General features: G+C 43.1%; 1 protein-coding gene across 1 annotated transcript; it reads left to right on the forward strand.

Moving 5' to 3' along the window:
• The first annotated feature begins 1,619 nt into the window (after positions 1-1,619).
• Positions 1,620-8,264, forward strand: LOC306923015 (E3 ubiquitin-protein ligase TRIM21-like). Its single transcript, XM_079500964.1, has 2 exons — positions 1,620-1,718; positions 6,537-8,264. The coding sequence occupies exon 2, from the start codon at positions 6,539-6,541 to the stop codon at positions 8,186-8,188; it is 1,650 nt and encodes a 549-aa protein (XP_079357090.1). The 5' UTR covers positions 1,620-1,718; positions 6,537-6,538; the 3' UTR covers positions 8,189-8,264.
• The last annotated feature ends 5,612 nt before the right edge of the window (positions 8,265-13,876 follow it).

Genomic DNA, 13,876 nt, shown 5'->3' on the forward strand with positions numbered 1-13,876 from the left:
GGCCCTCATTTATCAATCGAGTGTAAAATCTGCCCCAAATTCGAGTGTAGGATTCGTAGTACACCCACGTCGGGTCGGCATTTACAAAGTGATCGCAGACAGCTGTTTCTTCCTTAATTTCGTTCGGACGTTTATAAATGTGACGGCTGAAATCTATCTGGCACGCCCTATGAAATCAAGCCTCGCCCTCGTTTTTGCGACATGAACAACTGCAATACGACCTGGAAACCATGGATACAGGAAAAACGTACTGCCCGCCTCACCCCCCTCTCTCATACACACACACACACACACACACACACACACACAACTTGCAAGCCCAACTAACTGGTGTGTTGTATCTTAAATAAATAAAGAACGAACACCTGCATGAATTAAATAATTCCCTCTCACCTGTTTCCCTCTCACCTCGCTTGCCTTTCTGTCATGTCCACGCACGCACCTCAAGGCTACATGACACATCGCATCGCCATGAATGGAATACGTTTGTAGGCCTATAATAATTTTACCCATTCGTGCGCAGTGCACGGCGAAGGCGATCAGTGAGACTGCGCACTGCTGTGATAAGTCCTGTGGGTGAGTCAGTGATGCCTGCATGAGAGATAGGCTACCATGTCGTCAAGGCAGTCATAATCAACGTTTATGGAGTGATTTGATCATTGATGAACGAATCATAAACATATGGATGAAGGTTTGCATGTGTGCCGGTATGTGCTGGCCTGGGCTGGCGACGCACGCCTCCCGACCCCCGAAAATGATCTCGCTTTTATCTGAACTGTCAAAGCGCTTATTTAAATGGTGAATGATTAAGCCCCTTACGCCTATAGCCTGCTACAATTGCAAATAGGCAAGCTGTATGATTGTCATTGTCACTTGGAAATAAAGGCGTGCAGTCCATGTGCCTTTTTTTAAAATAATATCACAGTGATTCTATAGGCATCTGATGTCACGCTCATGCCGCATGCGATGCGCTCCCAAATCATCTCACAAGTGCGCTCGCATAACAAGGCCAGTAAAGCACTGTTTGATTAAGCACAAACTAATACATTGTAAACATGTTATATTGTTTTTAATTGCGCGATTTTAATTACTTGTAAAGTTGGAAATCTCTCTTTTTCTTTTTCTTTTTACATGTATATACATACAGTTTTATATTAACATTTTAGGAGTGAAAACATATGTTTAGATGCCTGTGACAGCGTGTCAGCAGTTCAGACAATGCTGCTCCGCTGTTCTACGACAGAAAAACAGGTGAGGACAAAGCGTACGACAGCTCCCGACCAGACGTGAGTTTTGTCCTGGCTCAAGTTCAAAATCAAACGTTGGCGCAAATGGTAAATGCCGAAAATTGCGGTAATTTCGGCGTACACCCATATTTTGGCGTACGCACGGTTGATAAATGAGGGCCTAAGAGCGTCTGCTAAATGCCTAAATTGTAAATTGTCTATTGGTAGACAACAAAATGAAATGAAAAGGTTTTCAAGAGAACAAGAGGAGGAGAGGAGGAAAGGAGGAAAGAAAGGGGATGAGGGAGAGAGGAGAGGAGTGGAGAGCAGAGTGGAGTGGATGTGAAGGGTTAACTGCTCCAAGGAAATACGTTTCTCAGTAAATGGAAAGTGAAAGTACAGCGCTGACAGAGAAGGGTTGAAGACAACTCACTGCACTCTCTCCACAAAACCTCCGTTCGACAGAACTTTTACAGAAATACTTAAAGACAGGTGAGTACAACAAATCATATATTTGATAATACAAGATATATCATTCATTGACATAGAATGTATACCCAGACACGATCTTATTGCTGTTCTTTGATATCTTCAGTAAGATTCACAGGTTTCAATAATGTAGCTGTCAACAGGGCCGTGTTAAAGTTGGGCGTGAAAGTGGGCCAAAACGCATGTCCAAGAGGAAAACAATCAAAACATAATCTACTAACGTCAGAATCGGGGTTTCTTAATAAAAAGTGCTTCTGAATTGTAACAGTGTGTTTGTGTCAGCCAGCGTAATGATCCGTTGTTATTTTATTAATCCACCACCGCACGCCACGGACTGGTTTCTCCCTTCGGTTCGCTCGCAGCCGTGCTGTAGCGCCGTGCAGACAGTAGCCTACCAGTTCACTTTGCAGGTTTGAAATCCGCTAGAGAGCGGATACGGAAACGGACGTTTGTCTGCCTAAGGTATATGTGCAAATGACCGGATATAGAAGGCGGGCTCTCTACTACGACGAATCCACCAACGTTCAAACCATGTTTCTGGTTGGCTGACAAGACTGGCACAACGCAATACTTAGCTCTGATTGGTTCATAAAAAAGAAAAAAAAGAAAACAGGAAACTAATAATGAAATAGAGACACACGGGGACTACAAATGTCACGCCCCCAAATGAGACAGCGTCCCCACTTCTGGTCCGTTGGCACGGATACTGCAGGCCAGCCCATAGAAGTCCATTGAAATTCAACTGTAGTTAGCCTACTTTTAAAATAATATGAAATGAACTGAAGACTATATTGATTTGAATAAAAATATGTTTCCAAATGTATGAAGTGTCTTTGTCAACATATATTGTTGTTTTCTCAATAGAGGATGTATTTCACATTTAATTTACCACTTGAGTGAGTTACCCATAATGTTAACGGAGCAGAGGGGAGACGGCAGACAGAGAACCTGTCGCTTTTAAGGGATGTCACTGCCTTTACGAGGCTACGAGCGCCGACTTTAAAGAGTGGAATTCTCAATATACATCCCGATCCCGACTGACTTTGTTATTCATGTCTATATTTTGAACATTGGCTTACTATATGTTCTACCTACCACGGAGCTCCGACGGTGTGTTTCACCGCTGTCAACTTGTTGTATAATTAACTTTGCTGAATAGTTGCATGGGAAAATAACCCAGCTAAATGGAGGATTGACATCCTGACATTTTCAACTACCTAGTGAATTCTCCAGATGAGTATTAATAATAGACTTGCAAGATGCTGTTTAGATCATTTTCAACAAATACATAGCATATAAAACAAAATACAACAAATATATCTGGGTATTGAAAACCTCAAGGGATGCAACCGTGACCTATATACCGTGCGACCACTTTGACTTGAGATTTACAATGCTAGCACTTTTCACAAACTGATGGAGTATATTATAGTACATTGTGGGACACTTTATTAGTACACAAAAAAAATCGCTATAGCCTCAGTAATGAACCAGTGAAATGAGGGTATTTCATGATGTCTCTCATAGGGATTGCATTGGCAGCTGCAGTACACAGTTGAAACGGACCAGAAGTGGGGCCGCTGTCTCATTTGGGGGCGTGAAATTTGTAGTCCCCGTGTGTCTCTATGGCGGTGGCAACTGTTTTGAGAAGTAAACTAAAAAGTCAGTAGAAGAATGCGCTAAAAATATATATAAGCAAAATGGCAATGCAACCAACATTAGCTCAGCTCTTTAAGAGAAAGGAAAGAGTTGAAGAAGATAATGTCATTAAAGACAAAGTTAGAAAAACAACCAAGACCATACAGTTGCATGACACAGAGAGTGAGACAGGCACCAAGCACATGTAATAATAATAATAATTTTATGAAATTCCTGATATTATATCAGTAATTGTATAGCACAGTATAGCCTAAATGTGCAAAAACAAAATGTAGTTTTCTATGCATTTCAGGGGTACTGTGGGGTTTGAACCCCAAATGTTATTGGCACAGTATTAAAAGAAAAGCAGTTTTCTATGCATTTCAGGGGTACTGTGGGGTTTGAACCCCCAAAAATGTTATTGGCAGTATAACTGTGCCAAAAAAAGCAGTTTTCTATGCATTTCAGGGGTACTGTGGGGTTTGAAGTTCAAACCCCACAGTACCCCTGAAATGCATAGAAAACTGCATAGAAAACTGGCAGTTTTCTATGCATTTCAGGGGTACTGTGGGGTTTGAACCCTCAACACTTTTTTGGCCGCGCCGGCGCGTCCGGGTGTCGTCGCAGAATGACATTTCTGGGAGCTCCTGTAAGAAATGAAAGCCACTTTCACCCCTCATAGAGACACACGGGGACTACAAATTTCACGCCCCCAAATGAGACAGCGGCCCCACTTCTGGTCCGTTTCAACTGTGTACTGCAGCTGCCAATGCAATCCCTATGAGAGACATCATGAAATACCCTAATTTCACTGGTTCATTACTGAGGCTATAGCGATTTTCTTTGTGTTCCATATGTTTAATTTGTCCTTTTCAATGTCACATACCTGTCATCTCAATATACATCCTACAATGTACTATAATTAGGGATGCCAACGATTAATCGATTTTCCGATTAATTGTCAGAGTCTCCGAAATCGATTTTAATAATCGAAAAAAAAACAATTTTGGCTATTTTTTTTAATAGCCAAAATATAGGATAATAAGTAAGGCTGCATGATATATCGAACATGTACCTTCATCAGAGTGGAGAATATAAGTATAAATCAAGTTGAGCAAAGCCACTCTTCTCTGCCCCTCTCTCTAACAGACACAGTTAACGATCGCTTGTTAAGTGCCTGCCAGACAGACAATCAGATGAAATGAAGGCAGTTGTAGAGTAGAGTGTAGACTAGTGAACTGAACGTTTTCTGTTTATATCAAGTACTTCATACCAGCCCCTTATGAAACTACTTCTCCCCAAATCCAAATGGATTTCATTTTCCATCCTGAATGGCAGTAACTAGCATATAATGAGAACTGAGAAGATCTCCACAAAGGTTTACTCATCAAAACTGATTATAAAACTGTAACCATCAAAGCATGCACTCAACATATAATGGTTATGTGACCATGGCATGTGCATAATATAAAATCTTAAGTTTTATCTGATATTGATAAAAAAAAAGGGGGGGGGGGGGTTCAATTAATCGATTATTAATCGGCAGAGCTGTAGATTATTCGATTTGGCTGATGGTCACTTTCTGGCATCCCTAACTATAATATACTCCATCAGTTTGTGAAAAGTGCTAGCATTGTAAATCTCAAGTCAAAGTGGTCGCACGGTATATACGTCACGGTTGCATCCCTTGAGGTTTTCAATACCCAGATATATTTGCTGTATTTCGTTTTATATGCTATGTATTTGTTGAAAATGATCTAAACAGCTTCTTGCAAGACTATTATTAATATTCATCTGGAGAATTCACTAGATAGTTGAAAATGTCAGGATGTCACTCCTCCATTTAGCTGGGTTATTTTCCCATGCAACTATTCAGCAAAGTTAATTAACAAGTTGACAGCGGTAAAACACACCGTCGGAGCTCCGTGGTAGGTAGAACATATATAGTAAGCCTGTGACATGTTCAAAATATAGACATGAATAACAAAGTCAGTCGGGATCGGGATGTATATTGAGAATTCCACTCTTCAAAGTCGGTGCTCGTAGCCTCGTAAAGGCAGTGACGTCCCTTAAAAGCTGTCTGCCGTCTCCCCTCTGCTCCATTAACATTATGGGTAACTCATTCAAGTGGTAAATTAAATGTGAAATACATCCTCTATTGAGAAAACAACAATATATGTTGACAAAGACACTTCATACATTTGGAAACATATTTTTATTCAAATAAATATAGTCTTCAGTTCATTTCATATTATTTTAAAAGTAGGCTAACTACAGTTGAATTTCAATGGACTTCTATGGGCTGGCCTGCAGTATCCGTGCCAACGGACCAGAAGTGGGGACGCTGTCTCATTTGGGGGCGTGAAATTTGTAGTCCGCGTGTGTCTCTATATATGCAAAGTCCAATCTACACACACACACCCCCGTAACGCCCATGTTTCATGTAATAATTTACATTTACATTTAGGCCTGACGTCGAAATAAAAAAAACGTTCGCTCTGAAAGAATATATTCAAAGATTTGTGCCGCATTTTTACGATTTTTCAAAAACAGCAGACCTACAAGCTCGTAGCGCGCCACTCGCGCTATGAGCTTGTAGATCTGCTATTTTTCAATAGCTAAAGCATAACATAATGCTAACACCAAAAGGGGTTCCCGCCCAAAATGGGTTAAGTAAAAGTATCAATCAATACAGCTATGCAGAAATATACTCTGTTCTGTTCTAAATCTTCTAAACATCATTAACATATATTTGTTTTGCAAAAAGGGTGAAGTGTCCCTTTAAAGTACCAAAAATAAAAGTACTCATTATACAGCATGTCCCATTTAAAGTATCAAATGTATACAAATATTTTGGAAAATATCAGCTGGTAGAGCAGCTATTTTCAAATGGCCAAAATATATATAGTATATATAGAACAGAACTGAAGTGCTGAATGTGTGTTTTGTAATAATAAATCTGCAACGTAATTAAAGTTTTCAAATAATTTTAGTGGAGTAAAAGTATAATAAACACTTTAGTAAATGTGATATCATAGGCACATACCTATGATAGCACATCTTGCCTTATATGCGTAAACTAAATACGTCCCTGACTGTCAACATTGCTCTGTTCCAACTTCCAATACAACAGTATCACTGAAGAACTACATTTCTTTCCCTTTTTCTTTCCCTCTTGTGTAGAAATGGCGTGTGCCGGCAGCAGCCTCCATTCTGAAGAGCAGTTCATGTGTTCTATCTGTCTGGATGTGTTCACTGATCCAATCACCACTCCATGTGGACACAACTACTGCAACGCCTGCATCACACATTACTGGGACACTACGGATGTGTGTCAGTGTCCGCTATGCAAAGAAACCTTCTACAAGAGACCAGCGTTCTCCGTTAATAAAGTCCTCTCCGAGATGGCTGATCAGTTCAGGACGTCAAAGCAGATGAAAACAACTTTAGCCACAACCCCAGAACCTGCTGAACCAGATGACGTCTCCTGTGACGTCTGTACTGAGAACAAGCTCAAGGCCGTGAAGTCCTGCCTGATGTGTCTGACCTCCTACTGTGAGACTCACCTGGAGCGTCATCGCACAGTCCCAGCGTTAAAACGACACACACTAATCGGCCCCGTGAAGAACCTGGAAGACTATATGTGTAAGAAACATGACAAACCTCTGGAGATGTTCTGTAAGACTGACCACACGTGTGTTTGTCAGTTCTGCACTCAGTCAGAGCACAAGTCACATCAGATTGTGTCGATGAAAGAGGCATATGAAGGAAAGAAGGCTGAGCTGGGAGACACAGAGGCTGAAGTTCAGCAGATGATCCAGGAGAGACAACTGAAGATTCAGGAGGTCAAACACTCAGTAGATCTCAGCCAGAAAGACGCAGACAGAGAGATAGCAGACAGTGTGCAGGTCTTCACTGCTTTGATCAGCTGCATTGAGAGAAGCCAGGCTGAGCTCATTGGTGGGATTGAAGAGAAGCAGAAAACAACAGAGAAACAGGCTGAAGGCTTCATTAAAGAGCTGCAACAGGAAATCACTGAGTTAAAGAAGAGAAGCTCTGAGCTGTCGCAGCTCTCACTCACTGAAGACCACCTCCACCTCCTCCAGAACTCCACATCCATCAACACTGGATGGAAACCCACCAAGGACTGGACAAAGGTCAAGGTCCATCAGTCTCCAGGCCTGGGTACTTTGAGGACAGCTGTGGCTCAGCTGGAGAAGACACTCAGTAAAGACGTAGAGAAGATGCTGCGTGATGCTGAGCTGAGGAGGATCCAGCGATATGCTGTGGATGTAACTCTGGACCCTGATACAGCATGCTGCATTCTCATCCTGTCTGAGGATGGGAAACAAGTGAGTCGTGGAGATGTGAATAAGAATCTCCCAGACAACAAAGAGAGATTCTCCCGTTCTGCCGGTGTCTTAGGAAAACAAAGCTTCTCCTCAGGAAGGTTTTACTATGAGGTTGAGGTTAAAGGGAAGACTGAGTGGTTTTTAGGAGTGGCCAGAGAGTCCATCAACAGGAAGAGACCAATAACACTGTCACCCAACAACGGTTACTGGTCTATATGGTTGAGTAATGGAAATGAGTTCATGGCTGCTGCTGACCCTCGTGTCCCCCTCCCTGTGAGAGAGAAGCTCCAGAAAGTGGGAGTGTTCGTGGATTATGAGGAGGGTCTGGTCTCCTTTTATGATGTGGAATCCAGAGTTCATCTCTACTCTTTCACTGGCTGCGCCTTCACTGAGAAACTCTATCCATTCTTTGGTCCTGGAGTAAAGGATGGTGGTAAAAACTCTGCTCCTCTGATCATCTCTCCTGTCAATCACACTGATTGATAGTGAGCTTAACATGAAAAGGACTGTTGATTTACAGTTTTATTTCCAGTCATCTGTCTGTCTGCTCAAATCAAGCCATTTAACTGTTGTTCATATTCTACTGAAACAGACGTGATTTTTATGATGGTCCGAAGTACAGCCAAAGATGAATACGATCAATTGAGTATTTGAGTATCATAAAGTATTTCATTTAAAATGTATTCCGTCTGTGAAATGTTGTCTTATCTTATATTTCTTTCTTTGTACAAGGACTTGGTTTGTGTTTTATTTGATTGCATTCAAGATTAAGTTAAACCCAACATTTCCATTAATTCATGTGAATGAACTCTGAATCAGAAATTGCAATGTTTTATTGTCAGTCTTGTACATTAATGCAATTACTATAAAGGGTTAATTAAAAATATGTAATGATTCTGAAGATAATTGTTTTTTATGTGGATGCGTGTTATCAATAAAGATAGAGCATGTGATTCTTAACCCATTTTGACCTGAGATCAGATTCTAAAAATGTCTTCTACATCCTGACAGTTTTCTGAAAAAGCTATGTTTCTGTCAGTCGTTCTTCGATTTTTCAAAAATAGCAGACCTACAAGCTCATAGCGCGCCACTCGGTGGCGCGCTATGAGCTTGTAGATCTGCTATTTTTCAATAGCTAAAGCACAACATAATGCCTATGGACTATAGAGCGGTGCAAGTTGGGCACTGGCCTACTTGGAACGATGCAAGTTGGAACAATTTAAAATTTACAATTTAGGCATTTAGCAGACGCTCTTAATCCAGAGCGACTTACATTAAGCAATACAAAAGCATGGCATACATCACATATATAAAAAGTAGTTATCATGAATCATGCGTAAACTAAGAACGTAACAGTGGAGTATCTATGTAAACTATACATACTATACTATATTATATATTATACATGTATACTATAAAGTGCTACATAAAAAACAATTCTAGTGCTGTCTACGTAACAAGCTATAAGTCTGTTTAAAATACTATCTAAGTCTACATAAAGTGCTATCTAAGGGGATAGGCTAGGGAAAGTGCTACGGGCCATGGTGGAGTCTGAAGAGGTGGGTTTTCAGACTACGGCGGAAATGGACTACCCAGACTACCCAGTTATTATGTCTGTCGCTTTTATGCTCAAATATGGAGTCTATGCAGATGTCAGAACACCATTGTGATGTCAGAACAGGCCATCTCTAGGGGAGATCCTGCAGGGGTGATCAGGTGGGCCCTGTCCGTAGCCTGGGCAGAGGTTTATGTGCTGGTTCTGGACAACCGGCGATCCGACGGATTCGACACCGGGCACTGCACTCCATCCACCCTGTGGTGTGTGTCAAATTTGGAGTCAGTGGAGCAAATGGTTCTCGAGTTCTATGGATTACAGACGTACACGCGTACGTACACACAGAGACATGGTGCATTCTCAACCTGTGGGTCAGATTATTTTAGGGAGGGGTCCCAACTCCCCAGGGACAGTAAAGTGATATTTTAGGGAGGGGTCCCAACTCCCCAGGGACAGTAAAGTCAAAATGTAAGGGATTTTTAAAGGACCACTTCACCACTTTTCAACCCATCTTCATATAATAGGTCCTAACTAATAATCATGATAAAATGCCACAATTATTTCCTACTCAGTCTGTATCTCATAGGAGGGCTGTGGACGGTTCAGAAACCCGTCCACCAGTGACATCATCATTGGGGAATCCTAGCTAATAGAAACTGCAGGCTTTCTAGTCCTGAAAAGTTGCAATGCGAAAATGGAAGCCATCGTTCTCACGATAAAAACAATATTGTTTAAAAAAGAAATTTGCCTAACGATGATGTCACTGGTGGACGGGTTTCTGAACTGCCCACAGCCATCCTATATGAGACACAGACTGAGTAGGAAAACAATTGTGCTTAAAGTGGTCCTTTAAGATATAATAATACCTAATAATACCTAAGAAATTCCGGACTTTTACAGTTTTGTAACAGAGTATTGATACTTTTACTTAAATAAAATAAAATCACACCCATGTGAAGTGAGGGGCGCTCTTATCATCGTACATCATCATGACATAAAATCGACACTATGCTTTGTTGCTCAGACACTATGACGTAAAATTCTCCATTCATTGTCAATGGCAATTTAATGTTTGTGTAAGACGAAAATCTACACCAGTGGTTCCCAAAGTGGGGTCCGGGGACCCCCAGGGGTCCTTGATGGAGTTCCAGGGGGTCCCCAGCTAAATGATAGTTTGGAACCAAATTGACCTGGTCCCTTATGGGTCTGTAACTCTGCGAGTGTACAAATAGGACCCTAGGTCAAATAGGACCCAAATGGACCCTAACGGGTCCATTTGGTTCCATTTGTACACTGTCAGAGTAAAATTGATTTTACAATATAAATAGGGGGTAGGGAGATAGAAATGCCATTAAATAGAGTTCTGTAGATTAATGCATGTCAAACTGGGGGTCCTTGAAATGAAATTGGTTGAGAATCACTGCTAGAGCCGTAACAGATCTCCTCTTATGGGGGTCCCTGGCATGTCTTTTCAAATGGGGGGTCCGCGGGGCTAATTAGTGTCAATTTGGGGGTCCTTGACATGAAAATGTTTGGGATCCACTGATCTACATGAATAGCTGAATATAGGAAACTTGAGTACCCTTTCCACCACTGCTTGAGTACAACGGAGTAAGGCTATACATTAAGTCTACACTCTACAGCAGGGGTTCTCAACCCGTGGGTCGCGACCCCTCGGGGGGTCGCCAAATTATTTTAGGGGGTCCCCAAATTATTTTCAAAAAAAGAAAAAGAAAAAAAGAAATAAAAAAAAGATTTTTTTAAAAAAAAAATCACGATTTTTCAAAAATAGCAGACCTAGGTCTGCTATTTTTCAATAGCTAAATTATAACAATGCTTAAAACATCAAAAGGGGTTCCCGCCCAAAATGGTTTAAGGTTATTGTAGCAGTCAATTTATATTGGGGGTCGGGAGGGGGCGGGGCGGGGGTCCCGAGACGTTGCCAAAGCATTTTCGGGGGTCCCCGGCCAAAAACGTTGAGAACCCCTGGCTTACAACAGTACCCAATTGGGTCCCCATGCAGCAGCACAGCAGTGTCTGTGAATACACTCCCATTTTCCCTAAGATCCTGATCAAGTGACCCCAGGCAGGGACCCAGTTACAGCTACTGTATACAGCACAGTGGTGGCTCGTGTTATGTGCAAATGAAGACATGGTGCCTGCAGTTACATCAATGATTCACACTTCACGCGCACGCAAACACGCACACACACACACAAACACGCACCAACACACGCACGCAAACACGCAGCAAATCCTCAGTGTTAATCTTAAGGTTCCGTTTGTACACTAGCAGGCATACTGTTACAGTACACGCGTTCACACTCTGCCTCCTCTTATGTTACAGTACACGCGTTCACACTCTGCCTCCTCTTATGTTGCAGTACACGCGTTCACACTCTGCCTCCTCTTATGTTACAGTACACGCGTTCACACACTGCCTCCTCTTCTGTTGCAGTACACGCGTTCACACTCTGCCTCCTCTTATGTTGCAGTACACGCGTTCACACTCTGCCTCCTCTTCTGTTACAGTACACGCGTTCACACACTGCCTCCTCTTCTGTTGCAGTACACGCGTTCACACACTGTGCCTCCTCTTCTGTTACAGTACACGCGTTCACACTCTGCCTCCTCTTCTGTTACAGTACACGCGTTCACACTCTGCCTCCTCTTCTGTTGCAGTACACGCGTTCACACTCTGCCTCCTCTTCTGTTGCAGTACACGCGTTCACACACTGTGCCTCCTCTTCTGTTGCAGTACACGCGTTCACACTGTGCCTCCTCTTCTGTTGCAGTACACGCGTTCACGCACTCTGCCTCCTCTTCTGTTGCAGTACACGCGTTCACACTCTGCCTCCTCTTCTGTTGCAGTACACGCGTTCACACACTGTGCCTCCTCTTCTGTTGCAGTACACGCGTTCACACTGTGCCTCCTCTTCTGTTGCAGTACACGCGTTCACACACTGCATCCTCTTCTGTTACAGTACACGCGTTCACACACTGCCTCCTCTTCTGTTACAGTACACGCGTTCACACACTGTGCCTCCTCTTCTGTTGCAGTACACGCGTTCACGCACTGTGCCTCCTCTTCTGTTACAGTACACGCGTTCACACACTGCGCCTCCTCTTCTGTTGCAGTACACGCGTTCACACACTGTGCCTCCTCTTCTGTTGCAGTACACGCGTTCACGCACTGTGCCTCCTCTTCTGTTACAGTACACGCGTTCACACACTGCGCCTCCTCTTCTGTTGCAGTACACGCGTTCACACACTGTGCCTCCTCTACTGTTACAGTACACGCGTTCACACACTGCCTCCTCTTCTGTTGCAGTACACGCGTTCACACACTGTGCCTCCTCTACTGTTACAGTACACGCGTTCACACACTGCATCCTCTTCTGTTGCAGTACACGCGTTCACACACTGTGCCTCCTCTTCTGTTACAGTACACGCGTTCACACACTGCATCCTCTTCTGTTACAGTACACGCGTTCACACTCTGCATCCTCTACTGTTACAGTACACGCGTTCACACTCTGCATCCTCTGTTACAGTACACGCGTTCACACACTGTGCCTCCTCTTCTGTTGCAGTACACGCGTTCACACACTGCATCCTCTACTGTTACAGTACACGCGTTCACACACTGCATCCTCTACTGTTACAGTACACGCGTTCACACACTCTGCCTCCTCTTCTGTTGCAGTACACGCGTTCACACACTGTGCCTCCTCTTCTGTTACAGTACACGCGTTCACACACTGCCTCCTCTTCTGTTACAGTACACGCGTTCACACACTGCATCCTCTTCTGGTACAGTACACGCGTTCACTCACTGTGCCTCCTCTTCTGTTGCAGTACACGCGTTCACACACTGCCTCCTCTACTGAAGATGTATGGGAGGTAATTAAGGCCTGACCTTATTCATAATCACGCGTCAGTTTAGCACCGATACTGTGTGGACTGGCATGGGTTCTTTTCAGGTCTTCCGCCGTAGTCTGAAAACTATAAACTATAGTCTGAAAAGCCACCTCTTCAGAATCCTTAGCCCGTAGCACTGGCCGTGGCACTTAACCCATTTAGAGCACTCTGAGCCTATAAAATGTACTTTTAGGTCAGAAAGGGATTTGTTTTCACCGGAGGACGTTTTTTCTCTATGAGGGTTCTCTACTTGGCAATATCGATAGAGGGCCCAGTGGAGTAACTAAAAGTATAATTTTTTTTCCGGTGGAAAACAAATCCATTTCTGGCCAAAAAGTACATTTTATACTTGTGGTGGGGGGAGGGGGGGGGGCTCAGAGTGTGTCCACTAAGGAAAGTAGGCTTTCTAATGACACAACCCGCCTTTGTATTGGTGAGTACTAGTAGCCTAGGTGAAACGTTCTTTTGGGTGGTGCAACCACTCCCTTACGGAGCTATGTGTGTGGCTGGCTGCCTGCCTGCCTGGCTGGGTGTCTGGGTGGGTATGAGCACGAAAACAGCATGGTTGTTTTTCACCACCCATGTGCGCAACCTAACACACTCACAAACACACACGCACATATTAACTGTATATATGATGATTTCGGGTGTGCCAGTACAGTACAGTGACAGTACAGTACAGTACAGTAGAGGGT

Source organism: Electrona antarctica (genome assembly GCF_951216825.1).
Source record: "Electrona antarctica genome assembly, chromosome: 1".
Classification (NCBI taxonomy): domain Eukaryota; kingdom Metazoa; phylum Chordata; class Actinopteri; order Myctophiformes; family Myctophidae; genus Electrona; species Electrona antarctica.

What these genes read in the sequence shown, in the direction of transcription:
- LOC306923015 (XM_079500964.1), top strand. Translation starts at nt 6,539, where the DNA reads ATGGCGTGTGCCGGCAGCAGCCTCCATTCTGAAGAGCAGTTCATGTGT.